The 24,906-nt window shown below is 45.6% G+C and overlaps 1 protein-coding gene across 1 annotated transcript in view; it reads left to right on the plus strand.

The window, feature by feature from the left end:
* Window positions 1-24,906, plus strand: part of LOC132403305 (adenylate cyclase type 8-like) — a 191,743-nt gene that overhangs the window by 78,434 nt on the left and 88,403 nt on the right. The window contains exon 11 of the mRNA XM_059986758.1: window positions 17,056-17,157. Coding sequence (XP_059842741.1) covers window positions 17,056-17,157 — 102 coding nt within the window. The remainder of the gene's footprint in view (window positions 1-17,055; window positions 17,158-24,906) is intronic.

Genomic DNA, 24,906 nt, shown 5'->3' on the forward strand with positions numbered 1-24,906 from the left:
ATATAAAAGGACATCGTCAGTGTATAACGAAAGGTGATGTTTATGTCCATGCATATCAATGGGAGTTATCAAAGGGTCCTGCCTGATGCTTACAGCCAATGGCTCAATGATAACTGCAAACAAAAGCGGAGAAAGGGGGCAGCCTTGACGAGTCCCACGATGAATTGCAAAAGGAGAGGAATATTCTGATTAGTGATAATAGAGGCAGATGGGTGTAAATAAATTATCTCAATCCATTTGATGAAAGATGGTCCAAATCCAAATTTCTTAAATGCAAACATCATATGTGGCCATTCCACTTGGTCAAACGCATGTTGTGCATCTCATGAAATGACTACAGCCTCTTCTGTATGTTTTGTATATAAAATATTGAAAAGACGAGGCAAATTAAAATGCATATGTCTACCTGGCATAAAGCCAGTTTGATCTGGATGAATAATAGAACAAATGCATTCTTTTAACCTATTGGTCAGGACTTTCCTGAGAATTTTGGTTTCATTGGGCAGCAGCGAAATGGAGCGATATGATGAAACCACCTCGGGATCATGGCCTGGTTTTGGAATCAGAGAAACTTTGGCTTTACATAAAGTAGGTGGCAATCTGGAAGCTGTCCTGGAGTGATTCAACATTTGTAAGAGTAGAGGTGACAATTTTGGACCAAATGCTTTGAAGAATTCCATGCTAAAACCATCTGGACCCACTGCCTTATTATTGGGGAACGAAAAGATGACCTTCTTGATCTCATCTAGGCTTATATTAGACTTACATTAGGTCTTTATTCTTTGGAGCGTAGAAGGTTGAGGGGGGACTTGATAGAGAGATTTAAAATTATGAGGGGGTAGATAGAGTTGACGTGGATAGGCTTTTTCCATTGAGAGTATGGGAGATTCAAACAAGAGGACATGAGTTGAGAATTAGGGGGCAAAAGTTTAAGGGTAACACAAGGGGGAATTTCTTTACTCAGAGAGTGATAGCTGTGTGGAACGAGCTTCCAATAGAAGTGGTAGAGACAGGTTCGGTATTGTCATTTAAAGTAAAATTGGATAGGTATATGGACAGGAAAGTAATGGAGGGTTATGGGCTGTGTGCAGGTCGGTGGGACTAGGTGAGAGTAAGCGTTCGGCACGGACTAGAAGGGCTGAGATGGCCTGTTTCCGTGCTGTAATTGTTATATGATTATATCAGCATCAAGTGTATTTACTGAATCTGTTGGCAGCATGGGCAGATTCAGATTATCAAAAAATGCTTCCATAGCTTCAACGTCCAGACCTGCTTGTGATTGGTAAACATTAGCATAGAACTCCGCAAAACACATTAATTTTTTCTGGGTCCGTCAATAAAAAGCCATTTTTCACCTTTATATGATGTATGGCCCTGGAGTTCTGCATCTGTCTTAACTGATGGGCTAATAACTTATGGGGCTTTTCAACATCCTCAAAATACCTCTGTCTGACTTGTGTCAGTAGTTTTGCAGCACTCTTGGACATTATAGAATTATACTCATACCGTAAGGCAGTAATCTTATTAAGTAATTCTGCTTCCTGGTTTATTTTCTAAGAGGCTTCCAGATTTGCCAACTGATCATCTATTTCAGTTAACCTTTTCTTGAATCTTCTTTTTTCTACTGTCTCAAATGCTATTATGCAACCTCTAATAACCGCCTTCATGGCCTCCCAAAGAGTGGAATCATCAACGTCGCACACATCGTTGGTGCTTAAGTAGAGATCTATCTTATCTGAAAGATAAGAGCAAAAATCCTTATCCTTCAGCAAAGCATTATTTAACCGCCAACTATATTCACCTCTTTTGTAGTTCAGTTTGAGTGTAAGGGAGACAGGAGTATGATCCGATGTAAGTATGTTATGGTAAGTGCAACCAACTACTGACGAGACCAATTTCGAATCTAACAGAAAATAATCAATCCTAGAGTAGGATTTATGTACTGTGGAGAAATATGAAAAATCCTTCTTCGTGAGATTAAGAAACCTCCAAATATCCACTATGTTATACGATTACATGAGATTATTAAGTGTTACGCTATTTTTAAATAAACAAACTTGGGGACGTTGTCTGTCTAGGAGGGAGTTTAAGATGCGATTAAAGTCTCCACCTGCAATTATGTTAGAGTCAGACAGATTAGGCATGGCCTTAAAGAGGTTCTGAAAAAAAATTGGATCATCAAAGTTGGGCCCGTACACATTTACTAATGTCAATGGTATAGAATTTAATTTTCCACTTACTATTACATATCTGCCCCTCTGGTCAGTGATAGTTTGTGTGTGAACAAACGGTATGGTTTTTTTATTAGGATTGCAACACCTCTAGTTTTAGTACTAAAATTTGACTGGTAGACCTGAGATGCCCAGGAGAGACAAAGCACTTTCGCCGCTGTTTTCTTAATGTGCATTTCTTGGAGAAAACAAATATCAGCTTTGAGTGTACACCTTCCCTCTCTTCAGCGGAATATTCATCCCCCGTACATTCCAGCTGACAAATTTAGCCTCACCAGTGCTGTGCATATGCGAATTAGATGTCATATCTGCTGCTTAACAAAAAAAATATGCTGTATGGTCACGGCATAACACAAACTGTAACTTGAACAAATAGATGTGCTGTAACAATCCCTTGAGAAACACAAAAAAACCTCCCAAAAATAAAAACACACCAGGAGTAGTACTTCCATACCCCTAACCTAGAGTCAAAGCTATATCCACGGGCCAACATATGGGCCGGAATAGCAACTTAACTACCCATTACTCACTAAACACAGGAGAAACATCTCTTCACAAATACACTATGAAATATAAAAATAAATAATAACAATCAGTCCTCATCCACATCTTAGTGTGAGCTTATTTTTCAGTTCCTCATACACTGAACATAACAAATAGTCTCTAGATGAAGCTGCTATCGATCAACGATGAATCCAGTTACCCAGCGTTAATCCATTTTTAGGTTTATACGGTGTCCAAATGCCAATCTTTAACTTCTTGGCTCAGGAACTCCTCCGCTATGGCTACAGTGCTGAATGTACTGTTGCTATTGTTAATTGTAACCACAAACGTCGCCAGGTACCGGAATCCACACCTAATTTCCCTGGCTTTGCATTTCTCCTTAATGTGCTGAAAATCTTGACGTTTCCTCATGGTAGCTGAGGTTAAATCTGGGTAAGTGAACACCGGACGCCCGTCATATAGCAGCGGAGCTGTCTCCCTGGACAACCGTAGCACCAGCTCTTTAACCTGGTAATGGTGCAGCCTCGCAATAATAGCTCTTGGCCTGCCATTTTTAGCAGGTGCTAGGCTCCGGTGGGCACGGTCCACTTTAATCGGCTGATGGAGGTCATCCACCTTCGCCTGTAGCTGTGTGTTTTGGGATATTAGACTTTCAAGCCGCCTCGCCACCTCTTCGATTCGTCTCTCATACGATTAAGTGGCATCCTCCATTAAAGAAACACGCTTACTGCCCTCGGTTAGAGCCGCTGTTAAGTTCATGATTGACTTATTATGCTCTACATGTCTCCCATCTATCAAACTGTACAGTTTGTTTACCACCTCAAGGACTTCTTCGATGGTAGCTGGGACCGGGGCCCTAGCAGCATTGGCTTTAGCTTCTCCTGGGCCCGCTAGCTTTGCGGAGCCCTCGCCAGAATCTTCTCCTGCGCCCTTTTCTTGTTTCTTCCCTTTACCTGGCTTCATCATTTCATTCAGCCTGTTACAGCTCACTTCTATCACTTAAAAAATAGAATTAACTACTATTAGGGTGAGGTAAAAGGTGAAGGTAGGCGTAGCTCCTGGGACACGTCAAAACCCCATGTGACCCCCCCCCACCCTAAAGGTTAACCTCCAGGTTGAGTCGGTTCTGAAGAAGGTGAATACAAGAAATCCTGCAGTGGGAGGGAGAACAGCCAGAGGTCGTGGTACATATTGGTACCAATGACATAGGTAGGAAAAGGGAAGAGGTCCTGAAAGAAGATTACAGGGAGTTAGGAAGGAAGGTGAAAAGCAGGATCTCAAAGGTAGTAATCTCTGGATTACTGCCTGTGCCACGCAACAGTGAGAATAGGAATAGAATGAGGTGGAGGATAAATGCGTAGCTGAGGGATTGGAGCAGGGGGCAGGGATTCAGATTTCTGGATCATTGGGACCTCTTTTGGGGCAGGTGTGACCTGTACAAAAAGGATGGGTTGCACTTGAATCCCAGGGGGACCAATACCCTGGTGGGCAGGTTTGATAGAGCTGTTGGGGAGGGTTTAAACTAGTTTGGCAGGGGGGTGGGAATCAGAATGTGAGTGCAGGGATTAAGGTGGAAGGACAAGGGCATGATGCTAAGAGTTCTGAGTTGATGAGGAAGGACAGGCAGGGGACAGAACATAATTGTAGCCGGTTAAAGGGGTTGAAATGTGTCTATTTCAATGCTAGGAGTATTAGGAACAAGGAGGATGAACTTAGATCATGGATTAGTACGTGGAATTATGATGTTGTGGCTGTAACTGAAACTTGGTTGGAGGAAGGGCAGGATTGGATGATGCAGGTTCCGAGGTTCAGGTGATTTAAAAGAAATAGGATGGGAGGTAGAAAAGGGGGGAGTGGCATTGCTGGTCAGGGATAGTATCACGGCTATAGAAAGGAAGGGCACTGCAGAGGGAGTGTCTACTGAGTCGGTCTGGGTGGAAATCGGATATAGGTAGGGATCAGTCACTGTGCTGGGAGTAGTCTATAGGCCCCCAAATAGCCCTCGGGACACCGAGGAGCAGATAAGCAGGCAGATTTTAGAATGGTGAACAAAATACAGGGTAGTAGTTATGGGTGATTTCAATTTCCCTCATATTGACTTGCACCTCCTGAGTGCAAGGGGGATAGATGGGGCTGAATTTGTCAGGTGTGTTCAAGAAGGATTCCTGACACAGTATGTGGACTGGCCGACGAGAGGAGAGGCTATACTGGATCTAGTTCTGGGTAATGAACCTGGTCAGGTGACAGACCTCTTGGTGGGGGAGCATTTTGGTGAGAGTGACCACATCTCCCTTAGCTTCAGCACAGCTATGGAAAGGGATGAAATCAAACGAAATGGTAAAGTGCTTAACTGGGGAAGGGCTAACTTTGAAGGGATGAGGCAGGAACTAGCAAGAATAAATTGGAAACAGATGTTCAAAGGGGAAAGCACAGAAGTAATGTGGGAGAAGTTTAGGGACTTGAGCTGGGTTCAGGATAGGTTTGTCCCACTGGGGCAAGGAAAAAATGGTAGGAAAAAGGAACCGTGGCTGACGAAACATGTGAGGCAACTCGTCAAGAGGAAAAAGGAAGCATATGTTAGCTATAAGAAGTAGGAGGGGCTTATGAGAAATATAGGGTAGCCAGGAAGGAGCTAAAGAAAGGACTTAGGAGAGCTTGAAGGGGGCATGAGAAGGTCTTGGCATGTAGGATTAAGGAGAACCCCAAGGCATTCTATGCGTATGTGAAGAATAGGAGGATGAGGAGAATGAAGGTGGGACTGCTAAAGGATAAAGTGGGCAACATGTGCCTGGAAGCGGAGGAGGTTGGGGAGGTCCTAAATGAATACTTTGCTTCAGTATTCACAAGTGAAAAGGATCTTGATCAGGATGAGGTCGAAGTAGAGTGGGCCTGTGTGCTGGACAATGGTTGGAGATTAAGGAAGAAGAAGTGCTGGATCTTCTTAAAAACATTAAGATTGATAAATCCCCAGGGCCAGATATGATACACCCCAGGTTGTTGTGGGAATTGAGAGAAAAGATCACTGGAGCATTAGCTATGATCTTTGAATCCTCTTTGGCTGCAGGGGAAGTGCCGGAGGACTGGAGAATAGAAAATGTAGTTCCCTTGTTTAAAAAGGTAATAGGGAGAAACCTGGGAACTATAGACCGGTGAGTCTTACGTCAGTGGTCTGCAAACTACTGGAAAAGATTCTTAAGGACAGGATCTACGAGCATTTGGAGAAGTACAGTCTACTCCTGGATAGTCAACATGGCTTTGTGAAGGGAAAGTCGTGCCTCTCTTTTGAAGAGGTAACAAAAGAAATTGATGAGGGTAGGGCAGTGGATGTGGTCTACATGGACTTTAGCAAGGCATTTGACAAGGTCCCTCATGAGAGACTCATCCAGAAAGTCATGATAAGGATAAGTGTAACCTTGGCTGTTTGGATAAAACATTGGCTTAAGAAACAAAAGCAGAGGGTAGTTGTGGAAGAAAAGTATTCTGCCTGGAGGTCGGTGATTAGTGAAGTGCCGCAGGGATCTGTCCTGGGACCTCTGCTATTTGTGATTTTTATAAATGACCTGGATGTAGAGGTGAAAGGATGGGTGAGTATGTTTGCGGATGACACGAAGATTGGAGGAGTTGTGGATGGAGCTGCAGGTTGTCGAAGGTTACAAGAGGATATTGATAGGCTGCAGAATTGGGCAAAAAAATGGCAGATGGAGTTCAATCCGGACAAGTGTGAGGTGATGCATTTTGGAAGGACAAACCAGAAGACTGAGTACAGGGTTAATGGTCAGTTACTTAAGAGTGTGGATGAACAAAGGGACCTTGGGGTTCAAATCCATACATCCCTCAAGGTCATTGCACAGGTTGATAGGGTAGTTAAGAAGGCCTATGGAATGCTAGGCTTCACTAACAGGGGGATTGAGTTCAAGAGTAGAGAGGTCATGTTGCAACTCTACAAATCTCTGATGAGATCGCACTTAGAGTATTGTGTTCAATTCTGGCCACCTCATTATAGGAAGGATGTGGAAGCTATGGAGAGGGTGCAGAGGAGATTTACCAGGATGTTGCCTCGTTTGGAGAACAAGTCATATGAAGCAAGGTTAGCAGAGCTGGGACTTTTCTCTTTGGAGTGTAGAAGAATGAGAGGGGACTTGATAGAGGTCTACAAGATTATGAGAGGCATAGATAGGGTGGATAGTCAGTACCTGTTTCCCAGGGCACCAATAGCAAACACCAGAGGGCATATGTACAAAATTAAGGGAGGGAAGTTTAGGGGAGACATCGGGTAAGTTTTTTTTTACGCAGAAGGTTGCGAGTGCCTGGAATGACTTGCCAGGGATGATGGTGGAGGCTAAAACATTAGGGGTATTTAAGAGCCTCTTGGACAGGCACATGGATGAAAGGAAAATAGAGGATTTTTGGGGTAGTGTGGGTTTAGTATTTTTTTAAGGATTATATGGGTCAGCACAACATGGAGGGCTGAAAGGCCTGTACTGTGCTGTAGTGTTCTATGGTTCTAATGTTGGCATTCATTTCTAGGGGTATAGAATATAGGAGCAGGGATGTGATGTTGAGGCTCTGTAAGGCACTCGTGAGACTGCATTTGGAGTATTGTGTGCAGTTTTGGGCTCCTTATTTTAGAGAGGATCTTGCGACGTTGGAGAGGGTTCAGAGAAGATTCACAAGAATGATTCCAGGAATGAAAGGGTTACTGTATGAGGAACTTCTGGCTTTCTTGGGCTGTATTCCCTGGAGTTCAGGGGACTGAGGGGGGATCTCATAGAAACATTCCAGATGTTAAAAGGCCTGAACAGATTAGATATGGCAAAATTATTTCCCATGGTAGAGGAGTCTCAGACAAGAGGGCATGACCTCAGGATTGAAGGACGCCCATTTAGAAAAGAGATGCTGAGAAATTACATTAGATGGTGGTAAATCTATGGAATTTGTTGCCACGAGTGGCTATGGAGGCCAAGTCATTGGGTGTATTTAAGGCAGAGATAGGTATGGTCTTGATTAGCCACGGCATCAAAGGGTTATGGGGAGAAGGAAGGGGAGTGGGAATGACTAGAAGAATTGGATTGGCCTATGATTGAATGGCAGAGCAGACTCGATGGGCCAAACAGCCTACTTCTGCTCCTATATGTTATGGTCTTATGATTCAGGCCATGACCTTCATCAGGTAATCAGTACTGATGAAGAGACTCAGCCTGAAAGGTCCACTGTTTATTTTCACAGATGCTGCTGAGTTCCTCCAGCATTTGATGTGTGTGTCTCTTTCTATCCCCCTTTCCCGATCTACCCAAAACCCTGTCTCTTCCTCCTCCCTCACAGTCTCCTATGCTGGGGAGACAGTCTAAAACTGGAACTTTCAGGGAGAGGAGGAAGATTTAAAGGGGATGTGAGGGGCAACTTTTTCACCTGGAGGATAGTGAGCATATGGAACAAGCGGCTAAAGGATGTGGTAAAGGTGGGTGCAATTATGACATTTAAAAGACAATCGGACATGAGGAAATGTTAGGTTATGGGCCAAACACTGGCAAATGGGACAAGCTTGGTAAGGCAACTTGATCAGCATAGATGAGGTGTTTCCAGGTTGTATAACCCTTTATGACTTCAGGGAGAATGTATGCAGTGCTCTATTTTCATGGAGTAGCTGAATCATTTGAAATTAAATCTAGATTGAGTGCATGTGTAAGAAACTTGCAAAGAATAGTAACAGACAGACATAGTTTATTGGTCCCGAGGGGAACTGGGTTTCGTTACAGCCGCACCAACCAAGAACAGTGAAGAAATATAGCAATATAAAACCATAAATAATTAAATAATAATAAGTTAATCATGCCAAGTGGAAATAAGTCCAGGACCAGCATATTGGCTCAGGGTGTCTGACACTCCGAGGGAGGAGTTGTAAAGTTTGATGGCCACAGGTAGGAATGACTTCCTATGATGCTCAGTGTTACATCTCGGTGGAATGAGTCTCTGGCTGAATGTACTCCTGTGCCTAACCAGTACATTGTAGAGTGGATGGGAGTCATTGTCCAAGATGGCATGCAACTTGGACAGCATCCTCTTTTCAGACACCACCGTCAGAGAGTCCAGTTCCACCCCAACAACATCACTGGCCTTACAAATGAGTTTGTTGATTCTGTTGGTGTCTGTTACCCTCAGCCTGCTGCCCCAGCACACAACAGCAAACATGATAGCACTGGCCACCACAGCCTTGTAGAACATCCTCAGCATCGTCTGGCGGATGTTAAAGGACCTCAGTCTCCTCAGGAAATAGAGACGGCTCTGACCCTTTTATAGACAGCCTGTGTTCTTTGACCAGTCCAGTTTATTGTCCATTCATATCCGCAGGTATTTGTAATCCTCCACCACGTCCACACTGACCCTTTGGATGGAAACAGGGGTCACCGGTGCCTTAGCCCTCCTCAGGTCCACCACCAGCTCCTTAGTCTTTTTCACATTAAGCTGCAGATGATTCTGCTCACACCATGTGACAAAGTTTCCCACCGTAGCCCTGTACTCGGCCTCATCTCCCTTGCTGATGCATCCAACTATGGCAGAGTCATCAGAAAACTTCTGAAGATGGCAAGACTCTGTGTTGTAGTTGAAGTCGGAGGTGTAGATGGTGAAGAGAAAGGGAGACAGGACAGTCCCCTATGGAGCCCCAGTGCTGCTGACCACTCTGTCTGACACACAGTGTTGCAAGTGCACGTACTGTGGTCTGCCAGTCAGGTAATCAATAATCCATGACACCAGGGAAGCATCCACCCGCATCACTGTCAGCTTCTCACCCAGCAGAGCAGGGCGGATGGAGTTGAGCGCACTGGAGAAGTCAAAAAACATGACCCTCACAGTGCTCGTGTCTTGTCCAGGTGGGTGTAGACACGGTTCAGCAGGTAGACGATGGCATAATCAACTCCTAGTTGGGGCTGGTAGGCGAACTGGAGGGGGTCTAAGTGTGGCCTAACCATAGGCCGGAGCTGCTCTAGAAAAAGTCTCTACAGGGTCTTCATGATGTGGGAGGTCAATGCCACCGGTCTGTAGTCATTGGAGCCACTGGGGTGCAGTGTCTTCGGTACAGGAACGAGGCAGGATGTCTTCCACAGCACAGGAACCCTCTGGAGACTCAGGCTCAGGTTGAAGACATGGTGAAGTACTCCACATAGCTGGGGGGCACAGACTTTGAGCACCCTGGGGCTGACACCATCCGGGCCTGCAGCCTTGCTTGGGTGGAGACATTTCAGCTGTCTTGTTCAGCTGTGAATCCCACTGTGGTGGTTTCAGGTGTGGGAGGGGTGTAGTCACGAGAGCAGGATGGGGGGCTGTGAGGAGGGGTAGGAGGGGAGAGTGGAGTATGTGTTGGTTGGGGGCCGACAACAGATGAATCATGTGGGGGATGGGCAGGGGCCACAGTGTCAAATCTGTTGAAGAACAGGTTAAGTTCATTGGCCCTGTCCACACTGCCTTCAGCTCCTCTGTTGCTGGTTTGTCAGAACCCAGTGATGGTCCTCATCCCACTCCAGGCCTCTCTCATGTTGTTCTGCTGGAGTTTCCACTCAAGCTTCCTCCTATACCTGAATTTAGCCTCCCTGATCTTAAGAAACATAGAAAATAGGTGCAGGAGTAGGCCATTCAGCCCTTCGAGCCTGCACCACCATTCAGTATGATCATGGCTGATCATCCAACTCAGAATCCTGTACCTGCTTTCTCTCCATACCCCCTGATCCCTTTAGCCACAAGGGCCATATCTAACTTCCTCTTAAATATAGCCAATGAACCGGCCTCAACTGTTTCCTGTGGCAGAGAATTCCACAGATTCACCACTCTCTGTGTGAAAAAGTTTTTCCTCATCTTGGTCCTAAAAGGCTTCCCCTTTATCCTTAAACTGTGACCCCTCGTTCTGGACTTCCCTGACATTGGAAACAATCTTCCTGCATCTAGCCTGTCCAATCCCTTTAGAATTTTATACGTTTCAATAAAATCCCCCCCTCAATCTTCTAAATTCCAGCGAGAATAAGCCTCGTCATTCCAGTCTTTCTTCATATGAAAGTCCTGCCATCCCAGGAATCAATCTGGTGAACCTTCTCTGTACTCCATCTATGGCAAGAATGTCTTTACTCAGATTAGGGGACAAAAACTGCACACAATACTCTAGGTGAGTTCTCACCAAGGCCTTGTACAACTGCAGTAGAACCTCCCTGCTCCTGTACTCAAATTCTTTTGCTATGAATCTTAGATTTCAGGTCCCTCTGTAGCTCTGTAAAATCAGCTGGTCATGAAGGGAATGATTTGAGATTCAAGTTTCAGGATTGTTTAATGTAATTTCCTGTACACATGGAGAATGGAATAATTGTTACTCCAGATCTGATGAGCACATAGAACACAACAGATAAAGAACCTATGACTGTGAGGCTAAAGTACAGCACCCTCATCATATTCAAGATTGCTGATAACACCATTGTTGTGAGCTGTATTAAAGGTGGTGATGAATCAGCATACATGAGAAATGGCTGCATAATGTTATAACAAAAGACCATATGATATAGGAGCAGAAGTAGGCCATTTGACCCATCAAATCTGCCCCGCCATTCAATCATGGGTCGATGCAATATTTGCAGTTATCCCCACTCCCCTGCCTTCTCCCTATACCCTTTGATGCCCTGGCAAATCAAGAACATATCCATCTCTGCCTTAAATGCACCCAATGACTTGGCCTCCACAGCCGCTCAAGGCGACAAATTCCACAGATTTACCACGCTCTGACTAAAGCAATTTCTCCACATCTCTGTTCTAAATGGACATCCTTCAATCCTGAAGTAGTGCCCTCTTGTCCTAGACTCCCCTACCATGGAAAATAACTTTGCCAAATATAATCTGTTCAGGCCTTTTAACATTCGGAATACTTCTATGAGATCCCCCAAGAGCTACCAAACGTTCCTCATATGGTAATGCTTTCATTCCTGGAATCATTTTTGTGAATCTTCTCTGAACCCTCTCCAATATCAGTATATCTTTTTTAAAATAGTTAACTCAAAACTGCACATAATCCTCCGTGTGGTCTCATGAATGCCTTATAGAGCCTCAACATCCCATCTCTGCTCTTATATTCTAGACCTCTAGAAATAAATGCCAACATTGCATTTGCTTTCTTCACCACCAACTCAACATGGAGGTTAACTTTTAAAGTCCCTTTGCATCTCTGCATTTTGAGAGATTTAGGCTAGTTAGAAGAGTGGAATGAAAGATGGCAGATGGAGTTTAATGCTGATAAGTGTGAGGTGCTACATTTTGGTAGGAATAATCCAAATAGGACATACATGGTAAATGGTAGGGCATTGAGGAATGCAGTAGAACAGAGTGATCTAGGAATAATGGTGGAATATTTAGTTACCAATCAAACCCCTCCTGCAACCATGTTTCACTAATAGCTACAACATCATATTTCCAGGTATCAATCCGTGCTCTAAGCTCATACACCTTTCTTACAATGCTCCTAGCATTAAAATAAATGCATTTAAGAAATTCGCCACCTCTTACTCACTGTTTATCACTAACAGTGCAAACAACTTTACCATCTTCTTTTTCTTCCTTCTCCCATATATCTGTTCCTACACTCTGGCTCCCCTTTCCCCTCATATCTAGTTTAAATCCACTGGAGCCTCTCTAGCAGACCTACCTGCAAGAATATTTGTCCCCTTCCAGTTCAGATGTAAACCGTCCTGCCTGGACAGTTCCCACCTTCCCTGGAAAACTGCCCAATTATCTATAAATCTGAAGCCCTCCGTCCTGCACCATGTCTTCAGCCACGTGTTGATCTGCACTATCTTACTATTTCTAAACCCACCTGCACGTGACACTGGTAGCAATCCTGAGATTGCTATCCTGGAGGTCCTGTCCTTTAACTTAGCACCTAACTCCCTAAACTCACCTTTCAGGACCTCCTCACTCTTCCTACCCACGTCATTGGTCCCTACATGGACCATGACATCTGGCTGCTCACCCTCCCTCTTGAGAATACTGAGAACTCGATCCGAGATATCGCGGATCCAGGGAGGCACTGTCATGAGGTGGGGACATGGGTGCTGGGAGAGGGCCCACACGCAGGACACAAACACATCTTTCTAAGGTACAATAAAATATTTATTACTCGCTACACAGAAGATCGGGAAATCGAGGACAAAGAGGAACACGAATCTTGGACTAGGGGACTAGGTACTTGGATCACCATGGACCTGGGACTTGGAAGCAGGGAACTGGGACAGCCACGGCCCTTGGACTTGGACCTTAGAACCTTGATTCACCGCCACCAGACACTTGGACACCATGGATCACTGCAGCCAGAAACGTGGACACCAAAACACAGGACAAGGAATCTTGAACCAGGTCTCCTCCCTCAGATCAGGCACCGAGCCGGGACTCTTCGAGGGACAGACACAGACACCGGGCAGGAACATTGAGTCAGGACTTCACCTTCATCTTAGGCACCGAGCTGGGACTCTTCGAGGGATAGACATGGTCAACAGGCAGGAACATTGAGTCAGGACTTCACCTTCATCTTAGGCACCGAGCTGGGACTCTTCGAGGGATAGACATGGTCAACAGGCAGGAACATTGAGTCAGGACTTCACCTTCATCTTAGGCACCGAGCTGGGGCTCTTCGAGGGATAGACATGGTCAACAGGCAGGAACATTGAGTCAGGACTTCACCTTCATCTTAGGCACCGAGCTGGGGCTCTTCGAGGGATAGACATGGTCAACAGGCAGGAACATTGAGTCAGGACTTTACCTTCATCTTAGGCACCGAACTGGGGCTCTTCGAGGGATAGACATGGTCAACAGGCAGGAACATTGAGTCAGGACTTCACCTTCATCTTAGGCACCGAGCTGGGGCTCTTCTTCGGGGGTAGACACAGACAAAGGGCATAAACGTCGAGTCAGAACTCCGCCTTCCACTCAACCCTGGTAGATTGACCTTGCCCGGACCCACACTGGTGACGGAAGGTGAATTGCTGGTACTCCGATGTGGGCTGGATCACTCTGGCTTGTAGCAGCAGCAGTGACTTGCGAAGGCTTAACACTCTCGCCCCGAACGGCTAAAGCCAGGGGCTTATAAACTGCCGGTTCGGGTCGAGGGTAGATTACCTTGATTGCCAAGCTCAAGGGATGCGTGAAACAAAATTAAAAGGGAACAAGGCATCAATGGTCCAGATCGCAACCTAACTAAATTTAAAGGGGATCCAATCTGGACCATGACAGCAACAGACCATCCGGGATTCTCGATCTCTTCCACAGAACCTCCTATCTGTCCCCCTAACTATCGAACCCCCTATCGCAACTGCTCTCCTCTTTTCCCTCCTTCCCTTCTGAGCTGAGGGTCCAGTCTCGGTGCCAGAGACGCAACCACTGCAACTTGTCCCTGGTAGGTCATCCCCACCAACAGTATCCAAAATGGTATACTTATTGTTGATGGGAACGGCCACAGGGGTGCTCTGCTCTTCCTGTCTATTCCCCTTACATCTCCTGACAGTCACCCAACTACCTGTCTCCTGACTCCTAGGGGTGACCATCTCCCTGAAATTCCTGTCTATTTCTGCCTCTGCCTCCCGAATGATCTGAAGTTCATCCAGCTCCTGCTCCAGTTCCCTAACATGGTTTGTCAGGAGCTGCAGCTGGATGCACCTTTTACAGGTGTAGTCAATGGGGACAATTGTGCTCGCCCTGACTTCCCACGTACTGCAAACGGAGCGCTCGACTACCCTAACTGCTGCCTCCATTACGTATTTCTTTAAAGAAGCTTACCTGTTGGGGAGCAAGCTCGTCCTCAGCCTCTGCTCACCGAGACCCGAGTGCCATGGTTGTCCTCTGTCAGGTCACCACACCCCCTCAACAGCATCCAAAACAAGATAACAATTACTGTGGGGGATGTCCACAGGGATGCTCTCTACTATCTGAGCTCTTCCCTGACAGTCACCCACTTATCTGACTCCTGCAGCCTTGGGGTGACTAACTTATTGTAGCTCCTCTCTATCACCTGTTCACTCTCCCTAATAAGCTGTAGGTCAATGAGCCACAATTCCAGATGCCAAACATGGTCTCTCAGGAACTGCATCTCAGTATACCTGGTGTAGACGTGGCCATCTGGGAGTCTGGAAGAATCCCTTGGTTCCCACATTCGACACCCAGAGCAAAATACTAACTCTACAGACATCCTCTTTATTCCTCTGGAAAAAAAAATGCAAGGGAGAAGCAAAACAATCTCCTCATACCCACCTACCTTGCTAAAGCCCAAATGAGCTAAAATCCTACAACTTGGACTCAGGCTACTCCACTGATGACCGCTCCGCTCAGCAGTGTCTTCCGTTTATGCCTGGAACTTCCCTGCTCTTCAACAGAGGGTTGGTGCACCGGTAATAGCCGAGTTCCCATGAAGCTTTCCCCCTTTAAACTTCATTCCCGGACCTGTGCACTGCCTCCTCTCAGAGCTCTCGTGACTGGTGCGCCGGTTATAGCAATGTTGGAAAATGCATGGTCATACAATTTGGTTAGAAGAAATAAATGTGCAAACTATCTTCTAAATGGGGAGAAAATCCAGGAATCTGAGATACAACAGGACTTGGGAGTCCTTGTGCAGAACACCCTAAAGGTTAACTTGCAGGTTGAGCCAGTGGTGAGGAAGGCAAATGCTATATTAGTATTCATTTCAGGGGATCCAGAATAAAAGAGCAGTGATGTGATGCTGAGGCTTCATAAGGCATTGGTGGGGACTCGCCTTAAATATTGTGAACAGTTTTAGGTTCATTATCTAAGAAAAGATGTGCTGGCATTGGAGAGGGTTCAGAGGAGGTTCACAAGGATGATTCCGAAATTGAAAGGGTTATCATATGAGGAACATTTGATGGCTCTCAGTCTGTACTCCAGGGAATTTAGAAGGATTAGGGAGAGCTCATTGAAATCTTTTGAATGTGGAAAGTATATTTCCCATGGTGGGGGAGTCTAGGACAAGAGGGCGCATCCTCAGGATAGAGGGGCGTCCATTTAAAACAGAGATGCGGAGAGATTTCTTTAGCCAGAGGGTGTTGAATTTGCAGAATTTGTTACCACAGGCAGCTGTGGAGGCCATCATTGGGTGTATCTAAGGCAGAGATTGATAGCTTCTTGATTGGCCACAGCATCAAAGGTAACAGGGAGAAGGTGGGGGAGTGGGACTGAGGGGGAAATAAAAGGATCAGCCATGATTGAATGGTGAAGCAGACTGTATGGGCCAAGTGGCCTAATTCTGCTCATGTGTCTTATGGTCTTATGCTCACTGAAGACTGGAGGGAGAGGACAGAGAAGCAGGGTACCCAGTCGGATGGAGATCAGATAAGCCTTGTCTCACTGCTGCTGTTAAATGAAGATATCCTGTATGCTTTCCTTATCCATCTTTCCTGTGAACTTCAGGGATCTATGGACAGACAGTCCAAGATCATTCTGAATGAAGTGAGGATGAACAGGTTAGATTGACCTTAGACTAGGTTAAAGGGTCAGTACAACAATGTGGACTGAAAGGTCTCTACAGTTCTGTGTTCTTATCACATCTGCCTTTGCCTTACCTTTACCTACCCCCTTCTAGCTCTCTCCCTTCAGTTCTCAGGAGCAGGGAGACGAGGCTTGGTTAAACTGTCCATCACTCCTCACACTGTGTCCCTCTCCAAGTCTTCCCTTCTGACCTCACAGCATCGCTCCTCCAGTCCATAGCTTCACTGTCCTGTCCTAACAGATTCCACATCTGCAGTCCTTTAAAGCTTACAGATTTCTGATCACTGGCAAATACTCAAAGTCCATTTATTATTCAAGTCCTATGTATACTACCCTAAGATTCTTGCCCAAATTGTACCAGAATATCTGGATCACAACCTAGGCCCTACAGACACCCGAAGACCCAACCACTGAGGAGAGCATTGTACTCGATTTCAGTGATCATGTTACTACAACCCTGAGATTCATTTTCTTGCATGCAACAAAGAAGTCAATGATAAACTACACACAAAGATTGAAAAACAGCTACAGTATGACAGACAACCTCTGCAAATAAATAAATCATGCTGAGAACATGAGTTAGTGGGTAATAAGTCATGGAATGTTTTGTGATGAGAAGGTGAGGTATTGGGATTAGTTTGAGATGGCTACAGGTGGGTAAGTAACTAATCTGAGAACGTGGGGATTTGGGGTGTGGAGAAAGGATGGGCCAGTGCAGGATTATCTGATTAGAATGTGTACTGCATAATGAGCTGGCAACTGACATCCACTTCCACCATATGCTGATAGTTCATTTTGCTTGAAGGTTTGGTGCCTGAATTTGAACTGGTTTGAAGAGATTGGGTATAATGTGACCAAGTGGACAAACTCTAGCACGTGGGCAAAGAGCATCTGCAGTCAGCCGGAGGTGAGTACTCCTTCCAAATGTGACCTGTGGCAAGTCCCATACTCCCACAGAGTAACCGTCCTGTCCCATCCCAACCAATGTGACCCGTGGCAAGACCCCGACTCCCACAGAGTAACCGTCCTGTCCCATCCCAACAAATGTGACCTGCGGCAAGTCCCCGACTCCCACAGAGTAACCGTCCTGTCCCATCCCAACAAATGTGACCTGCGGCAATTCCCCGACTCCCACAGAGTAACCGTCCTGTCCCATCCCAACAAATGTGACCCGTGGCAAGTCCCCGACTCCCACAGAGTAACCGTCCTGTCCCATCCCAACAAATGTGACCCGTGGCGAGTCCCAGACTCCCACAGAGTAACCGTCCTGTCCCATCCCAACAAATGTGACCCGTGGCGAGTCCCCGACTCCCACAGAGTAACCGTCCTGTCCCATCCCAACAAATGTGACCCGTGGCGAGTCCCCGACTCCCACAGAGTAACTGTCCTGTCCCATCCCAACAAATGTGACCCGTGGCGAGTCCCCGACTCCCACAGAGTAACCGTCCTGTCCCATCCCAACAAATGTGACCCGTGGCGAGTCCCCGACTCCCACAGAGTAACCGTCCTGTCCCATCCCAACAAATGTGACCCGTGGCGAGTCCCCGACTCCCACAGAGTAACCATCCTGTCCCATCCCAACAAATGTGACCTGCGGCAATTCCCCGACTCCCACAGAGTAACCGTCCTGTCCCATCCCAACAAATGTGACCCGTGGCGAGTCCCCGACTCCCACAGAGTAACCGTCCTGTCCCATCCCAACAAATGTGACCCGTGGCGAGTCCCCGACTCCCACAGAGTAACCGTCCTGTCCCATCCCAACAAATGTGACCCGTGGCGAGTCCCAGACTCAGAATCAGGTTTATCATCACTGGCATATATCGTGAAATTTGTTAACTTTGTAGCAGCAGTTCAATGCAATATATAATCTAGAAGAAAAAAAAACAAAATAAAATAATAAATAGATAGATAAATAAATTGCAGTATACATATAAGAACAGAAATATATGAAAAAATGAGGCAGTGTGCGAGGGTTCAATGTTCATTTAGGAATCGGATGGCAGAGGGGACGAAGCTGTTCCTGAATCGCTGAGTGTGTGCCTTCAGGCTTCTGTCCCTCCTGCCTGATGGTAACAGTGAGAAAAGGGCATGTCCTGGGTGCTGGACGCTGCCTTTCTGAGACACCACTCCTTGAAAATGTCCTTGGTACTTTGTAGGCTAGTACCCAAGATGGAGCTGACTAGATTTACAATCCTCTGCAGCTTCTTTCGGTCCTGTGCAGTAGCCCCTCCATACCAGACAGTGATGTAGCCTGTCAGAATGCTCTCTGTGGTACATCTATAGAAGTTTTTGAGTATTTTTGTTGAAATACCAAATCTCTTTAAACTCCTAATGAAGTATAGCAGCTGCCTTGCCTTCTTTATAACTGCATCGATATGTTGGGACCAGATTATATCCTCAGAGATCTTGACACCCAGGAATTTGAAATTGTTCACTCTCTCCACTGCTGATCCCTCTATGAGAATTGGTATGTGTTCCTTTGACTTACCCTTCCTTAAGTCCACAATCAGCTCTTTCATTTTACTGACTTTGAGAGCCAGGTTGTTGCTGCAGCACCATTCCACTAGTTGGCATATCTCACTCCTGTACACCCTCTTGTCACCACCTGAGATTCTATCACAATGGTTGTATCGTCAGCAAATTTATAGATGGATTTGAGGTATGCCTAGCCACATAGTCATGGGTATAGAGAGTAGAGCAGTGGGCTAAGCACACAACCCTGAGGTGCGCCAGTGTTGAATATCAGCGAAAAGGAGATATTATCACCAATCCATACAGATTGTGGTCTTCTGGTTAGGAAGTTGAGGATCCAATTGCAAATGGAGGTACAGAGGCCCAGGTTCTGTAACTTCTCCATCAGGATTGTGGGAATGATGGTATTAAATGCTGAGCTATAGTCAATGAACAGCAACCTGACATAGGTATTTGTGTTGTCCAGGTGGTCCAAAGCCGTGTGATGAGCCATTGAGATTGCATCTGCCATTGACCTATTGTGGCGATAGGCAAATTTCAATGTGTCCAGGTCCTTGCTGAGGCAAGACTTCAGGTTGGCCTTAATGACCAACCTCTCAAAGCATTTCATCACTGTAGATGTGAGTGCTACTGGGCGATAGTCCACTTATTTCCACTTGGCATGATTAACTTATTATTATTTAATTATTTATGGTTTTATATCGCTATATTTCTTCACTATTCTTGGTTGGTGCGGCTGTAACGAAACCCAATTTCCCCTCGGGATCAATAAAGTATGTCTGTCTGTCTGTAGTCATTAAGGCAGCTCAAATTATTCATCGTAGGCACTGGTATAATTGTTGCCTTTTGAAGCAAGTGGAAACTTTGTTGGCACAAGTTTTCAGAGCCTTACCAGCTTTCCATCAGGACCTTCCAGCCAGTGGGATGGTGAGTGTCTGGTCTTTATGGGGATGGTGTGTCCAGGAGACAGTGTGATTCTGCAGCATAGATTGCCGGAGATGTTTCACTTTTCCTGCATTTATCCCGTGATCTGTAATGTCTATTTTCTGTGTTTTCTCTTTCACAGGCAGTTCCCACACCTTCATAGTGTTCTCTGCCTCTTCTAGAGGGTTACTTTAGTTTTCCAGCATTTCTGTCTTTTCACAAGATGTTGAAATTTCTTCACCTTAAGAACGGTGAATCATAAGGAGTCTCTACCCAGAAGGGATTGGATGCTCAGGGGTAGAGTATATTCTGGATTTAGCTTAATTGTTGAGATTGCTGTGGTCCAGACCATAATACATTGTATATGCAAGGGGCTTGGATGTGCTGGAATTCCAGGGGGGGGCGATGGAAACATTATTTGGATTGTTCGTTTCTCGGGGTGCTCTGGTTTTCTCCATTGGGCAGGTTACAGTTAGTCAGTTGTGGGCATGGTATGTGGGTGCTGGAAGCATGGCAACACTTGCACACTGTCCTCAGCACAATCCTTGGACTGTCATGGTGGTTGACCAAACAATACATTTCACTGTTTGTTTCAATGTTCGCATGACAAATAGAGCTAATCTTTATCTGTAGTTAGGTGAGGTTGACATGACCTTTGTCACGTACCCCATAAACAGGTTAGCAATGATATATACAGAAGTGTGGAACCAAAACCAAGCTCTTTCAAAGTCTAGGGAAAAATGAATAGTCTTAAGAAGAAGCAGAGTTCTGTTCAGTTTAGGTCAAGGTAGTTGCTGTTGAAACATTGGAGAAAAAGAGAGAGAGAGAGAGAGAGAGCGAGAGGTGAGCAGTTGCAGCAGGCAAACCTTCTGCTGTCTTCTTGTCCTTTGTGGTCACCCACTGTGACCCCTCCGTTCCAGGCTAGACCGTTCTTCAGTGGTGGACTCATCACCCAGGTGAGGGTAGACACACGCACAAGCCCCCACTGGTCTGCCTTCACACACTGTGAGCCTCCCAACCCCACCTTCCTGTGGGTGCACAACGTTCTTTCAGTGTCCCGTGCTGAGTCTGCATGTGTCTCAGCAGACTTGCTTTTATGTCCCAACGGGGTACCAGCCATTCATCAGCTGTCCATCACCTGGCACCGCCTTGCTGTCTCAGCAGGAATCCACACAAGCAGGCAAAGTGTCCTTGGAGCAAAAGTAAATAATCATCCATAACTTTTAAAAAAAAAATCTCTCTCTCTCTCTCTCTCTCTCTCTCTCTCTCTCTCTCTCTCTCCCCCCCCCTCCCTCTCCCTCTCCCTCTCCCTCTCCCTCCCTCTCTCCCTCTCCCCCTCTCTCCCTCTCTCCCTCGAGTCAACTCTGGACCCCATCTCCACCTGCTGTGCTCATCACACATCACACCGCCAGCCTTAAAAGAATTTTTACAGGGGGAAAAAATTCAATGGTAAGGCACGTTACAGAGTCTAATATAATACATAAATAGTCATTAAACAACAGAATAACACAGATACAATTTCAAATCTAACACCTAGATGAACAATCAGCAATTATATTGTCAGTCCCCTTTCCATGTTGTATCTTTATATCAAATTCCTGTAACATCAGACTCCAACTCAGCAGTTGTCTACTCTTACCCTTCATGTTAGTCAAAAACACCAATGGGTTGTGATCAGTATAAATTATCAATGGCTTCTGTGCCGGACAAATGTAAACCTCAAAATGCTGTAACGCCAGAATAAGTGACAGTAATTCTTTCTCTACAGTGGAATAACTTTTATCTTAGGTGTATATTACAGAGTTTGAACCAATACATGTGTGATTATCATGTAACACATTACAGAAGTGTATACAAATACTAATCTATATCTTTATCTCACATGCTGTGTCACAAAAAAGTCAAATTCCTGCAAAACCAGATCTTGTTATTCAAAGTGGTGTTTTGTCAACCATTGTCTCTTTTCCACTTCGAAACAGAGCATTTAACCCTCGCGTGATCAGCGTTCTTACCAGCTTGGAATAGGCCTTCACAGACTCCCTACACAGGTGCTAGCTTATCACCAATGTTTTCCAGACTAAGCCCATTTGCTGAACTTTCCAACCACTCATTGATTTGTTTCCAGCTTAAACACTAGCAGGTGATCCTTCTTGGTTAAAACAACACTTCAAGCGTTGCCTCTCCAAATCACATACTTGAACATCATCACCAAGTTGTTTATCTTTTAAATTTCAAAATATAGTTTAACAAATCAGCATGCACTGTCTCAGCATCTGAGAGAGCTGTTTCGATCAGCAAAGTCAATCACTGAGTGTCATAGGAAGTCATTCCTGCCTGTGGCCATCAAACTTTAAAAATACTCCCTCGGAGTGTCAGACACCCTGAGCCAATAGGCTGGTCCTGGATTTATTTCCACTGGTCATGATTAACTTACTATTATTTAATTATTTATAGTTTTACATTGCTATATTTCTACACTATTCTTGGTCCGTGCCGCTGTAATGAAACCCAATTTCCCTCGGGATCAATAAAGTGTGTCTGTCTGTAGGTCTGTCTCTCTTCATAAGTACTTTATTCAACAGTCCAGGAACAATACTTTTCCCTAAATGACTGAGAATCCTCACTTTCCACCGGTGCCAGGGTTAACCCTTTACTCACTGAACCAAGTCCATCTGACACAAAAGGACTGCATTCCTCTTTAACCAAGTCAGATACCTCAGACCTTTTCTGAGTTTTAACACAAGGTTCAGTAGCCTGTGAATCCACAGGTACCTCAACCACCTGAACACAGGCAAACGGGACATCTGCCTCTTCTAGGCTTTCAATACCAGTCCCAGTTTCAAATTCCAGATTCCCCTGATCCTCCCAGCTACTCTCTGGGCAACTCCCATCCGGAGTAAACTCAACCTTGCGGGTTAAAACAGCTTTGTCTGCTAACCCAGCAGACTCCTTCAAGGTAGCGGCATCCTTTTCATCTCGGAATGCCGTTACACCATCGGGAACACACTTCTTAAATTCTTCAACTGCAAACAGCTCTTTCAAGCTACATAAATCATCAGTGTCCAACACTGGACCTTCCAGCTGCCCCATCTGCTTCTCATCTTTGCTCTGCTCCTTCACAAAGTCTTTCCTTGATAACAATATATCTGCCTCATCCCCCTTACTCTCCTCAGCTTCACTATTCTCTAACCCCTGCTGATACAGGGACGGTAAAAATGTCTCAGCTAAATTAAGGTCCGTCTCCGCTACATTAGTGTTTGTTTCAGCAGCCTTTTTCGCCAAGCTTCGGGTTACTGCGCAGGCGGGATAAACGTCAGAATCTGTGGGCGGGGCCTGCTTACTCGTGAGCTGAACTGTTGGGAACTCGTCCCCCCCCCGCCAGGTCATTCCCCAGACCGCACCCCGATCGTGACTGGTCTGGATACCAACTCACACTTCATACATATTTTACACAACGGTACAGCCTCGGTCCCTTTTCCAACCCCTTCCATCACCACGTCACCGGTCTTGGTCTCAGCACTGAATTCTAATACACTGCTTAGGATTAGGGACCCAGTGTCTCTCGAGATCCTCACTGGCACTGGGGTTGACCCCTCCTTCACAGATACCAACCCGGTCAAAAGAAATTTCTCGCATCCTTCCTGAACTTGGCTTGACTCCCCCTCCTTCAGCGGCATTTCAGCTGGCTTAATACAGGCAGTCGGGGTTGGCGCCTTTCCCTTCCTGTATCTCTTTTGGGAGCGAGACACTTAGATGTGATGTGGCCAGCTTTCCCACAATTATAACACGTGAAGCTAGGAAACTTCCTTCCAGTCTGCTTTTCCTCCTCCTCACTCTTTCCACTAAACCCCGACTTATTCTCTGACTTTGCCGGCTTTCCCTACCATCCCTACTACCCCTCTGGTAGCTCTTACTTGGGGAAAACTTTACCTTATGGGTTAAGGCATACTCATCTGCTAACTTGGCAGTCGCAGGTGGTGTTTCTACCTCCTTCTCGTCCAAGTACGTCCTCATACCCTCAGGGATGCAGCTTTTAAACTGATCAATCAGGCATCAACTGTTTCAGTTTATCAAAATCCCCATTGACCCCTTTTGAGGCGCACCAGCGATCACAGTACATTTGCATCTCACAGGCAAACTCTAAATACGTGAGGTCCCACAGCTTTCTCAAATTCCAGAACCTTTGCCGGTATGCCTCCGGAACCAACTCGTAAATCCTCAGTATAGCCCCCTTTACTTCATCATAATCTTTGCCTCATCTGCAGACAACGCCGAATAAGCTTGCTGAGCCTTCCCCTGAAGAACACTCTGTCACAGAACAGCCCGCTTCTCCTTCGGCCTGTTCTGATTCACAGCGACTTTCTCCAAATGGAGGAAGTAACTGTCGACACCCGTCTCCTAATTTAACCTCCTGACCAACCTTGAACCCCCTGGCTGGGTCTAACACTCGTCCCCCAACCTGCATTGCCTTTAACTTTTCCAGCTCAAACTGCCTCTCTTTCTCCTTTTCTTCTCTCTGCTTCAGTTTCTTTTCTCTCTGTCTTTCAGCCTCTTCTCTTTCCCTCTCTGCCTCCAGCTTCCTTATCCGGAACTTATGTTCATACTTCATTTTCTCTGTCTGAAGCTGAACCTCAGCCTCAGTAAGTGCTTTACCCTCAAACATCTCCAACACCTCCTCTTCAAATTTCCCCTCGGCTACATCATAGTAATGATGTGCTATTAACAGCTGTACCTGAGTCTTCTTCATGTGAGTGGTCACCTTAATCTTTAACTTCCGAGCAATTCCCACCAATACCTCCCTCTTAGCCTCGTCCAACCCCTCGGGGGTTGGATCTGCCACAAACTTATTAACCTCAAACTCCATTCCTGCTGTTTTCCTTCTTGGTTTTCCACACAATCAAATCAGATAAGGGAATTTACCCCAATCAATTCAACAGCACCCCAATTTGATATTCAAATCCTGGGACAAGGCCCCAATTTGTCAAGTACCCCGTGACCGGGTTACCAAACCAGCAGGAATGGAATGATACAGTGGAGTCTGGTATTTCTTTATCTAATGGTATTTATTAATAAACTAAGTAATACAGTAGTATAAAATGCAAATGTTTTATATATAAAACAGGTTAGCAATGATATATACAGAAGTGTAGAAATAGGAATCAAAAACCAAACTCTTTCAAAGTCTAGGGGTAAATGATGGTGCAGAGTTCAGTTTAGGTCAAGGTAGGAGAGAGGGAGAGGGAAAAAAAAAGTTGCAGGC

Source organism: Hypanus sabinus, chromosome 12 (genome assembly GCF_030144855.1).
Source record: "Hypanus sabinus isolate sHypSab1 chromosome 12, sHypSab1.hap1, whole genome shotgun sequence".
In the NCBI taxonomy this organism is placed as follows: Eukaryota; Metazoa; Chordata; class Chondrichthyes; order Myliobatiformes; family Dasyatidae; genus Hypanus; species Hypanus sabinus.